General features: G+C 40.8%; 1 protein-coding gene and 1 long non-coding RNA gene across 5 annotated transcripts; one reads left to right on the top strand and one right to left on the bottom strand.

Annotated features, from left to right (window-relative positions):
- Positions 1-825: 825 nt before the first annotated feature.
- LOC106600625 (uncharacterized) lies at positions 826-3,504 on the top strand. 4 transcript variants are annotated; one of them, XR_006769625.1, is made up of 5 exons: positions 826-1,991; positions 2,265-2,491; positions 2,588-2,644; positions 2,748-3,109; positions 3,237-3,504. It is a non-coding gene; the product is annotated as an uncharacterized lncRNA (long non-coding RNA). The 4 variants fall into 4 exon arrangements; XR_001327864.2 differs by having other exon boundaries at positions 830-1,402; positions 1,780-1,991; positions 2,748-3,504; XR_001327865.2 differs by having other exon boundaries at positions 831-1,991; positions 2,748-2,847; positions 2,983-3,504.
- A 232-nt stretch (positions 3,505-3,736) lies between these two features.
- cimip5 (ciliary microtubule inner protein 5) lies at positions 3,737-5,945 on the bottom strand. Its single transcript, NM_001141374.1, has 3 exons — positions 5,585-5,945; positions 4,402-4,441; positions 3,737-4,262 (listed from the first exon to the last, which is right to left on the bottom strand). The coding sequence occupies exons 1-3, from the start codon at positions 5,818-5,820 to the stop codon at positions 4,071-4,073; spliced, it is 468 nt and encodes a 155-aa protein (NP_001134846.1). The 5' UTR covers positions 5,821-5,945; the 3' UTR covers positions 3,737-4,070.
- Positions 5,946-14,483: the final 8,538 nt, after the last annotated feature.

The following is a 14,483-nucleotide window of genomic DNA, read 5'->3' as shown; positions in this document are numbered from 1 at the left end:
ATGATCAGTGGTTTCAAATAGTACCCATACATTTTTTATGAACTGATCAGAGCGAGAAAAAAAAATAGTTATGCATTTCCCGCTGTGTAAACACATTGCAAATAGGCCCAGGATAACTCCTGGTAAAGTTGGGTAGCTGATATTCAAAGCTTAAATAGCCAAATTGATTAGTCACAGGAATTAGGACTAATAAAGCCAATGCAACGGCCTGTTTTACAAAAGGTGGGCCTACCACATGGATGTGCATTCATTGATGCCAACATAGTAGGCTACACCCCAGACCACAGTAAGCGCGGACCGACGCTGACATCTTTCGGACGTCTTTTTTTGGTCCTGTCCGGATTGGCCCTTTTTGGTGTTTTATAAACAGTAGGCCTACCACATAGATGGGCATTCCTCAAATAAAATTTAAGGCGACACTGTAGGCTATACCTCAGTAAGCATGGACCGACGCTGACGCCTTTTGGGTGTCTTTTTCTTATCCTGTCCAGACTGGGCGTCTTTTTTTTTGTGCAGTCTCGACCGGCCTTGATTTCCACGTCCAATGATTTTGACCAAATCTGAACCAATCAAAGACGTCTATGTTTGGTTAAGATTTTGTCCACTCTGGACCAGCCCTGATTTGGCCCAAACATAGACGTCTATAAATTACATATTTACAAATTTAATTCAGAACATTTTTTTTTATTAATTTCAACGTCCAGAAAATATGTATTTTCACCTTTCATTCAGCACCTAAATGGAACTTTACTCCAACGTCTGGAAAATACGTATTTTAGACTCTTTTCAACATCATTTTGCTTACTGGGACTATTTTAGCTTTGATGGGGCAGCCATTTGTTTTCTAGAGCAGCAGAACGGCCAGGACCGGCACTGGCAGGAAGTGTATTGCATGTCATGGGTTTGCTAAATACAATGTAACTAACTTATGCATGATATTGTGTCGGCTAAACTGTATCCGCAGGCGTTACAATTATCATCACATATAATGAATTTGATTTCTAGCTTAAAATTAACATACCGTGCATGCAATACATCAATCAAAAAACAATTACACATTCATAGAACCTAACAGGATAATGTGCAGATATTAGGAGTATACTTTCGGAATGCACTTTTCTGCAAACAAATTCAAACCTACTCCGTTAGCTCCAGCAGAAGACTGTTGAGGTTTCGTTGTAGATTTCGCGCGCATCAAAACAAGTATTTGCGGAAGCTTCAGCACCATGCGCACAAACAGCGTGCTAAAGTTTGCGACATATAGTAGCTGGACTGATTCCATTATTTCATAATTAGACGGAGATCTATCGACCTATGGCTTCTGGGTGACTTGGTAGATCACTCGCGAGTCGCGACTACATAGCGGATTTTACCTAGGGCTGCAAGTAACATCTCCACAAAGGTGCATTCCTAATAAGATTGGTGTTAAGTGAGAAAGAATCCTAAAGATGGTCAAATGGGCATGAAGCCTCTCTCTTCATCTCAGTCTGTTGAACCACCAGATTTCCTGTAGGGCAGAGATGCAGGCCCTGCTGAACAATGTAAAGCAGTCGATGAAACACCTGCAGGGTCAGCTGAATGACATACATGGAAAGTTTATTGAGTTGCAGACTGCTATCTCTCAGATAGTGTCAGATGAGTCTAAGATACTGTAGAATAACTCTATGTTATGGTGAGGATGATGATTGAAATGTTTGGGATGGATTGGTGTGAATTACATTAGATTGCAAGTGGTAGATTTTTCTTGAATGACTGTATGTGCTCTATACTTCATCCCAGAAGCCAACATTGCTGCACAGACGGAGGTAATCTCAACATCCAATCACAACATCCCAACAAGCAGCATTTCTGAACAGAGGGAAGAGATCCTACCGAAAGCCGGTGTCCCTGTGAAGAATAGAGACAATCCTCCACAACCACCTCCCATCATCCCCATGGTGGGACGAAAGTGGGAATGGGATGCTGGAGTGTGTACTATTCCAAGAGAAGAGGTCATTTAAGCCTTATCTTATAAGAAATTAAATTGTCATTGTAAGAGTGATAATTAGTTGTGATAGATCAAATACCTGCTACTCGTGTGAGTGTATGGCTGTTATATTTTCATGCGTTCTCTAGCTACATAAAACAGGTTTAGCTCTAAGAATCTTTGTGACTGCCGGCAGTCTGGTTGAGAGTATCAGAGCGAGACGCTCCTACCTGTCAGCTAGTGATTGTTCTGTATGGTGACATGAGCAGAGTGGCCTGACTTCTCCCTCTTATTACAGATGTCCTGAGTAGACATGTTGTGCATCCTGCTATGATGTCCATCACCAAGCCAGAACACTCCGAGGCCAACCCTCGAAGCCAGACTGGCAGCCGGGCCAGTGGCTGAGCCTGAGACCCCTGCGGCAAAGAACACACCAAACAATGGTGGCTGGCTCAGCTGGTTCTCTGGAGGGGAAAAGAGGTTCATCCGAAGGAGGCTCATCTACCCGAGGACAAAGACAAATCGGTAAAGAACCTGTTATTTATATTCTATATAGAGACACTAGTGAATTCATATTTTTCTCTGTGGCTTGATTCACAGTGTTATTATTTTCATCCTCAGATTATCTGGGATCCAACCCTGCACAGATGGGTTGACAAAATTGAGCCCAATGCTGAGGTATACACTTACATTCAATGCAATTTAAAGCAGTGAATGGCCATTGTATTTCAACTGTTAGAATATTACTAATAATTGTAAAATAAGTTGATGTGTTTTACAGAACAAGCCAGTACCACCACCTCCCCCGATGGGAATGAATGGACATCTGGGGAACTCTGGCAGTCTCCCCAAAGGAGTGAATCCTTAGTCCATGAAAGCAGGTGAATGTTACTTTAGACTACATTAGGCTTAACTCTAAGACTGTACCAGCCAATCATTGCTCTTTGTGGTGATCTCCTGCTACCATTTTCCCCACTAACTGCAAGTCTATGGTTCAATTATGGACCACCACAAAGCCTCCAAGCCAGGGACTTGGACTGCGTCCTCCCTCACACTCTACCCTCATTGCACCTATGGCGTTGCCATTTGAGTCTGCTCAAGATAGCTGGAAGAATCTTGCCCCTGGTATTCTATCCTATAGAGGTATTATTCTGAACAATCCTTCCAAAAAGAATCAATTTCATTAACTATGCCTTTACTTTACAGTAACATACAGTAGTATATGGCTGAAGTAACAGTGATGTTAACTTTTTGTATTTTTGTCCCACAGGCAATTTTCCCAGAGTGGATTTCTTTATAAGGGGATTTTTCTGCATTTTCAAAGAATAAGAAAAATATTTAGCAAAGAAAAATATTATTTGGCGATTGCCAAATTAGTTCTTAGTTAAAAGACTCAAGCATTTCCCTCTCTCTGTCATTTCGTCATGTTCACATAGCTTTGATATGTTCATCACTTACAAGCCCATTGATAATGAAATTAATCATCTGTGTAGCTCCAGTTATGCCTTAATGCCAAATAAATGGGGGAAATTGCACCATCTAATTTCATTATTAATATTTCCTATGCATTCTTTTGTGGTTGAGGCACATAGCTGGATGATCTACACAACATATGGCAAGAGCCAATGACTCGCTATGATAAATTCTGAGGTCAACTTCAACTGGGTGAGTTCCCATGAGCTTGAAAGTATTCACTATGAAAATACTGCTTTTTTTGTGTATCATTGAATAGGCTATGCTTCAGTTAGTTCACACAATAATATCCATAGTACAATATACAGTACTTCTTTATTGAGAAATATAACAGAAATGTAACAAAAATGGCATCATTTTCTGAGTTAAGTAGAGTCTCAACTAGATCTATTGGCAATGTGTAAACTCTTCACAGGTCAAACACATGAGCAGCTATCAGTTAAAATAGATTTCTTGAAAATGTAAAGCAAGCCTCCAAAGAATATGAGTAAAACCTCAATTCAAGGAACATATCAGCCATCACCAGCTACATGAACACGAGCTACACCTTTAAAATGGAACTGATATGCTCTCTTTTGGAAGGCGAGATTGATAGTGGACATCCTTGGGTGAGTCTTATTCCCTGCTGATGCTAGCAAGGCTGCATATCTGGACCCGGCTTGCACTTGCTATAGCTTCCAATTAACAGCTTATCCATTCTCATCAGCTCCCTGCCCAGTGGTGTGCACACACGACTCCCAAACATCTGGTTGGTGGTGTTGGGGATATGGTCAGAAAACACTGGCACATAGTTTGGTAAAGGGCTCTCTGCCCTGTGGTTACCCTGTGTGGACAAGTGGGCACAAAGTTTAGGGTCATACCAACTTTAGATCAGGATCATGCAGCATTGATATCAACAAGAGATTGTGTTAAAATAAAACAGTTGACTATTTAATGAGATAACAAATTGGCAAATAATTTACCAGCTGATCATAGTTCTTGAGAAAACTCCAATTCTTCTGCCTGTGGATCAAAACACAATTATGATTGTAGGCCTACATGGTTGCCTATACCAGGGGAGAACGACTGCCCCCTGTCATTGAAGTCACGGAACCTCAAGGCCGACCGCGGTACTGCATGCATTGTTAGCAGAAAACAGGATCCCCCATTATAGTGGATGGAAAAAATGTAAATCTTCCTGTAAATAAAATAACATTAAAAAAACGTTATTTAACTAGGCAAGTCAGTTAAGAACAAATTCTTATTTACAATGACTGCCTACCGGGGAACAGTGGGTTAACTGTCTTGTTCAGGGGTAGAACGACATATTTTCACCTTGTCAGCTCGGGGATTCGATCCAGCAACCGTTCAGTTACTTGCCCAACGCTCTAACCTCTAGGCTACTGTTGGCTATCTTCCGACAATCATAGTACCAATAATTCCTTGTAATATACCGGAGGTATGTCCTTGAACCGATTATTTTAAAATCGCACGAGAAGAAGTTATAAGGGTAATTTATATAGTTGCTAATGGCAGCCTGAAGTACCCAGGTCAGCCTTCAAATTGAGTTACTCAATGAGAAGGGGCAGCACTGAGCTAGCCTGCAACATCGCTTCCTGGAATAGATCAGTCTGTACATGTTATGTGACCATGTTATGTCTCCCTGAGACACCATCTTAACCTACTTCAGTTGGGTTTCCACTAGATAGTACAGCGACAAAGTCAAAATTGTCTGAATCGTAAAAATGCATTTTTTAATTTTATTTTTGGTCTTATTTTAAGGTTAGGCATAATGTTAGCAGATTTGGCTTCAATGCGCTATTGAGTCTTCACATAGGAAGGATTGGTGTCACGTGATCTAAGGCTTTGTCCATTCATATACAGTCATTGGTATATACCCTTAAAACGCAGTTGTGTCATGGGTCTAATGAAAGGACTACATTTATTTCATTAGGTACCAAATAGCAGGCAGCATTTGTACGTTTAATTCTTCAATAATACATGTAAAACATAGGCTGTATCATGAATTGGAATTAAATGCCTACAACAGTGAAGATTTCGGGTTCAGATTGGGCTACCTGTATGAAATGTGCACTAATGATAGACTGGTAAAAAACGATAAGGTGGGAAATAATTAATGCTGTGCATTCTCAAAGCAGCCATTACCATTCTTTCACTCCATTCCTCTCTGCGCGCACGAACTCGCGCCAGACTTGATCCTGTTTGACTGGGTCGCGAGAGTCGGGGTTCTCCCAAGGACTCTCTCCGCCGCGGGTGTTTCGAGTCCTGTCCGGCGGAAGTTTGCACACAGAGACCGAGGACGGTGATATCAAAGCGACGTTAGGTGGGTCTGGCAATCGGTAGCCTGCTGAAGTTGCGCGTTTGCTGCCTTTCGTATCCATTCTAACTTTACAAAGACAAATTGTATCAATTTAGAACTGAGTGCGGATGTGCCCCCAATCACTACTGCCTTGTAGACGGCTTTTGTCTCTAGGTCAGGGCTCAGCTTTCTATTGTTTACTTCTCCGTCTCCCCGGGAGACAGTAGGGTAATTCAGCTCTATTCACTTGCCCAATCATTGGTTTCCACAGCTATACCATTACAGTCTATAAGGCCAACCGATGCCTATTCAAAGCCCATTTCCCGAGACAAAATCAAATATAATTTTTCTATGCGCGGCAATAATCAATCCGTGCTGTCAATGCAGCAATGTAGGCCTGTGGATGTGTGCTGGGAGATAGATCTGCAATACAAGATTGTTGCACTTAAGCTTTTAGTTATTATCATGGAATTATATCAGCAGAATAGCCTATTATAGATCTTGAGAAAAAACAGCCTTTATATATATATATATATATAAATTGCACTCAATAGGATGTCAGCCAGGATTATAGGCTAAGGAAATTGTTGACATGACATTAATATGGCCTGTAAACATGAGTGTACAAAACATTAGGAACACCTTCCTAATATTGAGTTGCACCCCATTTTGTCCTCAGAACAGCCTAAATTTGTCGGAGCATGGACTCAACAAGGTGTCAAAAGCATTCCACAGGGATGCTGGCTCATGTTGGCTGGGTGTCCTTTGGGTGGTAGACCATTCTTGATACACATTGGACACTGTTGAGCGTGAAAAACCCAGCAGCGTTGCAGTTCTTGACACACTCAAACCCAGGGCTGCCAACTTTTGTAGTAAGAAAGCTTGGAGTGAGATTTTAATTTCATTGACCCCTGAATCAACCCCAGGAACTTTTTACTGTTTTAAAGCTAATTTCCTGCAATTCTACGTACAGTATTTTGACATGGCCTTAGGCATATGACAAGGGTGGAAAATGCAAAAACTAAAAATCACAGGTCAGATGTATCCGGGATGCTTTGGACATTAAATGAACACTCCAGATTTGACGACTGTTACTTTGAGATTTTGGGGGAATGAAATTTAAAGTATGCTAATATTTAAACACATTTTTTAGGTGGTTTGACATTTAATTCAGACATTAATGAAATGAGATGGGGTTACAGGAAAATGGGAGAAATAGTGGGAAGGTTGGAAGCAGGGACTGATTCCTATTCCCAGGTAGAAAGTTGTATGCACCACGTGCCTAGGAGTGTTACCACTACACCAAAATTCTGCAAAGGAGATACTACTATTAATAGGTGATGGCAGTGGGTAACCAAATTATATACTGCATTCTCCTTGTCCATAGACTGCTTTCAAGGTAAGGACACAAACATTTAGTAATTTGGGTAAACCATCTCTTTAAAATAGGGCTGGAAGAAAATCCTGATCTATGTTTCGCAAGTGCTGGGTGTTATAACAAAAAAAAAATCTTGTTATAACAATTAATTTCTCAAAATCACCCAACCTTCAAGAAAAATCTAATGAATATCAATATTCAGGTGGTTTAGGCCTACTAGTTGAAGATCCTTGCCAGATCCTAGGTCTACAAGTTCATGATCCCCCTACCATCTCTACCTACCATGTGCACAATACTAAAATGTCACATTATATTTGAGGCCTGGAGCTTTCAATATCCCATGTATGACTTATTCAAAACTGTCCATGAATGGCTGCAAAAATACATTGCCTCACGTAATTCATTTTCAAAGACAAAAGTAGGCATATCAGATTTAAAATATGTGTTCACAGTAGTAAAATTGTGAAGAAGTGGAATAATAAAATAAGTGGGGAACAACAGTAGTGTTCTTGCTGACAAGCACAGCTTTGGGTTCACAAGCTGTTTGACAACATAGTTACAAATCAGGTCATCCTTCCAAACTTCCCTACTAAAACATACTGTTGGCCTACGTCTGCTGCCTTTTCATTGTCACAGCCAAAATGCCAAACGAGGAGACATTGTACATAAAAAAAGCACTACCCTGTTGCTATTTTTTCAGATGTATAAACTCAACAAAGAACGTTCTCTCTCCGTTTAGATCCACTCTAATCTTGAGAGGTGTTTCTTTAAAACACGCATCCAATACCCTTGGCCCCTTACATAACTAGACCAATCATTTGCTTCAATGTGCCGCGGTTCACAGTGCTGTGGCAGGACAGGACAATACAGTATACAGTGAACTAATTAGAAAAATAAAAGTAGTTATTTTCAATGCGTGAGATACAAGAGGTGTGGCGAGTGAGAAGAAGGTCAAATGCGTGTTTAACGGTCAATGCGTGAGAGGTGCCTAGCACAGACCTACAACCTACCTTGCCCTGTTCTAAGGCACTTAAATCTTTTGTCTTGCCCATTCACCCTCTGAATGACACACATACAAAATCCATGTCTCAAGACTTAAAAACCCTTCTTTAACCTGTCTCCTCCCCTTCATTTACACTGATTGAAGTGGAATTACAAATGACATCAACAATATGTCATGGCAAGAGCAGGTGTTCCTAATGTTTTGTGCAGTCAGTGTAATTGTTCACTTAAGAATTGATCATTGGAAAATACATCCACCAGATGGCACCATAATGTAACTCCAGGTGACTTGCTCTGGCATTTGATGATAAAGCATTTTTTATGGACAGGTTCAGTGGTGTAGTAGAGGGTATAGCAGGTATAAGCCTAAACCCACTTTTTTGTGGGAATTGTGTAGACTCACTTCTTAATCGCCACAATGCGTATTAAAGTAGTGTACTGGCGGTACAGTACATTCGGAAAGTATTCAGACCCCTTTACTTTTTTCACATTTTGTAACTTTACAGCCTTATTCTAAAATTGATGAAATAGTTATTTCCCTCATCAATCTACACACAATACCCCATAATGACAAAGCAAAAACAGGTTTTTAGAAATGTTAGCAAATTTATTAGAAATAAAAAACAAAAATATAAATTTACGTAAGTATTCAGATCCTTTACTTCGTACTTTGTTGAAGCACCTTTTGCAGCGATTACAGCCTCATGTCTTCTTGGGTATGATGCTACAAGCTTGGCACACCTGTATTCAGGGAATTTCTCCCATTCTTCTCTGCAGATCCTCTCAAGCTCTGTCAAGTTAGATGGGGAGCATCACTGCACAGCTATATTCAGGTTTCTCCAGAGATGTTAGATCGGGTTCAAGTCCAGGCTCTGACTGGGCCACACACATTCAGAGACTTGAAGCCACTCCTGCGTTGTCTTGGCTGTGTGCTTAGAGTTGTTGTCCTGTTGGAAGGTGAACATTCGAATCAGTCTGAGGTCCTGAGCGGTCTGGAGCAGATTTTCATCAAAGATCTCTATGTACTTTAGTCAGGATCGAGGGAAAGAGCAGTCCCCCTGTCCCTGCCGCTGAAAAATATCCCCACAGCATGATGCTGCCACCAGCATTCAGGTTTTCTCCAGCTGTGACGCTTGGCATTCAGGACAAAGAGTTCAATCTTGTTTCATCAAACCAGAGAATCTTGTTCCTCATGTTCTGAGAGTCCTTTAGGTGCCTTTTGGCAAACTCTAAGCGAGCTGTCGTGTGCCTTTTACTGAGGAATGGCTTCCGTCTGGCCACTCTACCATAAAGGCCTGATTGGTGGAGTGTTGCAGAGATGGTAGTCCTTCTGGAAGGTTCTCCTCAGAGGAAGTCTGGAGCTCTGTCAGAGTGACCATCAGGTTCTTGGTCACCTCCCTGACCAAGGCCCTTCTCCCCTGATTGCTCAGTTTGCCTGGGCGGCCAGCTCTAGGAAGAGTCTTCTTCAATATAAGAATGGGTTCTTGGGGACCTTCAATGCTGCAGAAATGTTTTGGTACCCTTCCCCAGATCTGTGCCTCGACACAATCCTGTCTCTGAGTGCTATGGACAATTCCTTTGACCTCATGGTTTGGTTTCTGCTCTGACATGCACTGTCAACTGTGGGACCTCATATAGACATGTGTGTGCCTTTCCATATCATGTCCAATCAATTCAATTTACCACAGTTGGACAACATTTTTTTTTAATTTGCAAAGATTTATAAAAACCTGTTTTCACTTTGTCATTATGGGGTATTGTGTGTAGATTGATGAGGAAAACATCTATTTAATCAATTTTAGAATAAGGCTGTAACGTAACAACATTTTGAAAAAGTCAAGAGGTCTGAATACTTTCATAATGCACTCTATATGACAAATCAATTAATAAGGCTGATGGGTCAGATCAGAATGTTTAGCTTAAAAATCTTCCAAAATACAATTTGTGGGAAAACACTGTTCTAAAATGAGGGGAGATCTAAAGGGCATGGGAGATCTAAAGATGCAACAACTACCATGGGTTGGTAATATCACTAAGATAATAGCTTTGGCTGCTAGACAATTAAATAAAGTTTATTTGAAAACCAATAGAACAGGAGAGCGCATATGAGGAAGTCTTTATAAAATAGTTGCCTCCACCTTCCAGGGTTCAAACAATTAAGGAACAGGAAACATATCGCAATGCTAATGATAGGCCTAATTGTATTCTGGTAGGTGGAAAGGCTTTCCCCAAAACATTTTCAGTTAAATGTTAACTAGCTACCTGGCAGAATGATATCATGATTATTTACATAAATCTAGTGGCCATTTGTTTCAAGTATGGGTAGCTGCAGCCCAGTATGGCGACTGGAGTATGGGCGAGTGAGTGTGTGGAAAGCGAATCAGCTAATTGGGCAGATTGGTTGCCAGTCAAGACCGTTTTGCGTGGCTGATTGGGCTGCACGATGAGTTGATAACCAAGCGACCAGTGAACTGGTGTTGTATCAACGTCCCTGCCGACTTGAGGGTTCTTCCTACTGGTTATCACGCTCATGTCACCAGCAGTAGCTAACATGGCCATTTTTGTCTCTCACATGATTTTATTTCAAGTAGGATAGCAGCCTACACAATAAATAACTTATATTGATAACCATCTCACCTTGATACATAGGGCCTACAGTGAGGGAAAAAAGTATTTGATCCCCTGCTGATTTTGTACATTTGCCCACTGACAAAGAAATGATCAGTCTATAATTTTAATGGTAGGTTTATTTGAACATTGAGAGACAGAATAACAACAAAAAAATCCAGAAAAACGCATGTCAAAAATGTTAAAAATTGATTTGCATTTTAATGAGGGAAATAAGTATTTGACCCCTCTGCAAAACTCTTGTTGGCAATCACAGAGGTCAGACGTTTCTTGTAGTTGGCCATCAGGTTTGCACACCCCCGGCCCTGTCCGGGGGTATCATCGGATGGGGCCACAGTGTCTCCTGACCCCTCCTGTCTCAGCCTCCAGTATTTATGCTGCAGTAGTTTATGTGTCGGGGGGCTAGGGTCAGTCTGTTATATCTGGAGTATTTCTCCTGTCTTATCCGGTGTCCTGTGTTTATTTAAGTATTCTCTCTCTAATTCTCTCTTTCTTTCTTTCTCTCTCTCGGAGGACCTGAGCACTAGGACCATGCCTCAGGACTACCTGGCATGATGACTCCTTGCTGTCCCCAGTCCACCTGGCCGTGCCGCTGCTCCAGGTTCAACTGTTCTGCCTGCGGCTATGGAACCCTGACCTGTTCACCAGACATGCTACCTGTCCCAGACCTGCTGTTTTCAACTCTCTAGAGACAGCAGGAGCGGTAGAGATACTCTCAATGATTGGCTATGAAAAGCCAACTGACATTTACTCCTGAGGTGCTGACCTGTTGCACCCTCGACAACTACTATGATTATTATTATTTGGCCATGCTGGTAATTTATGAACATTTGAACATCTTGGCCGTGTTCTGTTATAATCTCCACCCAGCACAGCCAGAAGAGGACTGGCCACCCCTCATAGCCTGGTTCCTCTCTAGGTTTCTTCCTAGGTTTTGGCCTTTCTAGGGAGTTTTTCCTAGCCACCGTGCTTCTACACCTGCATTGCTTGCTGTTTGGGGTTTTAGGCTGGGTTTCTGTACAGCACTTTGAGATATCAGCTGATCTAAGAAGGGCTATATAAATACATTTGATTTGATTTGATATTTGTCAAGATCACACTAGTCAGTATTATATTAGCCTATCGGCAGTCAGTATTCCCGGGAAAAGACCCCATCATGAGCACAGGGTTGTAACTAGATGGAGTACAGCTACGACCAGAAGTTACTTTTCGTAGCAGGTTAGGAGAGCAGTTTAGCTAACTCTAACTCTTTTCCTAACCTTAACCGAATTCTCCTAACCTGCCACGTTAATTGTCCTAACCTGCTGCGTAAGTTCTCCTAACCTGCTACGAGAAAGTCACTTCCGGTCATAGCTGTATTCCACCTAGTCAGAACCCGAGCATGGCAGATGTCAGAAACGTGCTTTCAGTCAGAAACATGCTTTCACCATCCTGATGAGCATTTCATGTTATCCCTCCATCAACTCTTCCTTCTGTAGTCACAATACATTTGCTGTTCTGATGTTTTATTGTGCTTGCATCTAAAAGTAAGTGCCTTAAGATGTTTATGGCTTGTTTTCTGAGATCGAGATCGTCTATTGTTGTTTGTAATTACCATTTATATTGAGCTTGTTAGCTAGCTCACACTCCTGCTAGTGTGAGTGCTAGCATTAGCATTTATCATTTTTCATTCAGAATGCATTGGTACTGTATTTAGCATGCCAACCAGCGATTAGCCGTTTGTTAGCATTTATCTTTCGTGGTGCTAGACTTTTTTCTATTATCTGAGTACATTTTTGATTTGAATGAAACCTTCCATACATACACTACCGTTCAAAAGTTTGGGGTAACTTAAAAATGTCCTTGTTTTTTAAAGAAAAGCAAATTTTTTGTCCATTAAAATAACATCAAATTGATCAGAAACAGTGAGGACATTGTTAATGTTGTAAATGATTATTGTAGCTGGAAACGGCTGATTTTTTTAAGGAATATCTACATAGGCGTACACAGGCCCATTATCAGCAACCCTCACTCCTGTGTTCCAATGGCACGTTGTGTTAGCTAATCCAAGTTTATCATTTAAAAATTCTAATTGAGCATTAGAAAACCCTTTTGCAATTACGTTAGCACAGCTGAAAACTGTTGTGCTGATAAGGGAAGCAATAAAACTGGCCTTCTTTAGACTAGTTGAGTATCTGGAGCATCTGCATTTGTGGGTTCGATTACAGGCAAAAAATGGCCAGAAACAAATAACTTTCTTCTGAAACTCGTCAGTCTATTCTTGTTCTGAGAAATGAAGGCTATTCCGTGCGAGAAATTGCCAAGAAACTGAAGATCTCGTACAACGCAATGTACTACCCCTTCACAGAACAGCGCAAACTGGTCCTAACCAGAATAGAAAGAGGAGTGGGAGGCCCCAGTGCACAACTGAGCAAGAGGATTATTAAGGACCTCAGCCATCCGAGCCAATGCCTGTTCACCCTGCTACCATCTACAAGTCAGAGACGGTACAGGTGTATCAAAGCTGGGACAGAGAGACTGAAAAACAGCTTCTATCTCCATGCCATCAGACTGTTAAATATCAACCACTAGCTGGCATCTCTGCCCAGTACCCTGATTTTAGTCACTGTTACTACCCAGCTACCAGCTGGTACTCAACCCTGCATTTTAGAGACTGCTGCCCTATGTACATAGTCATTGAACACTAGTCACTTTAAAATGTTTACATACTGTTTTACCCACTTTTCAGATACAGTATATACTGTATCCTAGTCAAGGCTTATCCTATATAACTACTGCTGCACCTTTTCTATTCATATACTGTCCATACACACCATCATATATATTCATATTCCAAACTCTGACATTGCTTGTTCTAATATTTCGATGTTTCTTAATTATTTTCGTACATTTTTTTTAGATTTGCATGTATGGTTTTGTATTGTTAGGTATTACTGAACTTTTGGAGCTAGGAACATAAGCATTTCGCTACACCCACGATAACATCTGCAAAATATGTGGTCGCAACCAATAAAATGTGATTTTTTTTATTTTATTTACCCGGCGATAACCGACACCCAAATAGCTGATGTTGTGGCAGTGTTGAAGGTGTAACTGCAATGGAGCTGTCAAATCAGTGAGCAGCTGCTCTTGATCATTGTCACGAAGCCACTCGCGTTAGAAATTCAGAATGGAATTATATAGCACAACCAAATACATTGAGATTACATTAAAGTACATGGTGCAAGTGATCGATGCCATTTGAGATTCTGTGCAGATTATTATAGCAATTGTGAAGATTTTTACAGTCCTGCGACCCTGAAGATGCACGCTTTCTATGATTACATAAGAAGACATTTATTGTTACAGTAACTTCAAAATGTGCACATGGATGTGTTACTAATTCTAAGGGGGAATAAGTACTGTTACACTGGTTAAGACAGTAAATAGCCTAATGTTAAGGATGTCTTACAAAAGTAATTTTGAATTGTGTTTGGTTGAGAACACAACCAAATATCAACATTTAAAAGAGATGTATCTACTGCTTGGATAGCCACTGGCTTAATCCTATTCTTTAACTTTTATTTTTGGTTGAGATGGAGATGTAAATCCAACATTTATTATTAACTTGAAGATTCCATTTGAAATCAACCAAACCTGGAAATCCTAGGCCTATATTTATTGCCTATTTTTAGTTGAATCCTGAGCTGAATGTAAACAATAGTTGTTGAAAATGCTATATAGGCCTGAATAGGATC

Source organism: Salmo salar, chromosome ssa01 (genome assembly GCF_905237065.1).
Source record: "Salmo salar chromosome ssa01, Ssal_v3.1, whole genome shotgun sequence".
NCBI classification, from domain to species: Eukaryota; Metazoa; Chordata; class Actinopteri; order Salmoniformes; family Salmonidae; genus Salmo; species Salmo salar.
The sequence above is the reverse complement of the archived record's forward strand: the minus strand, read 5'-3'. Positions and strand labels throughout refer to the sequence as shown.

Excerpts from the sequence above, each read along its gene's own strand:
- cimip5 (NM_001141374.1), bottom strand. The coding sequence starts at position 5,820 with ATGGATACGAAAGGCAGCAAACGCGCAACTTCAGCAGGCTACCGATTG. Across the intron at positions 4,442-5,584 it reads AGGAATGGAGTGAAAGAATG|GCAGAAGAATTGGAGTTTTC; the intron begins GTAATGGCTGCT and ends TTTGATCCACAG. Across the intron at positions 4,263-4,401 it reads TCAAGAACTATGATCAGCTG|GGTAACCACAGGGCAGAGAG; the intron begins GTAAATTATTTG and ends TTGTCCACACAG.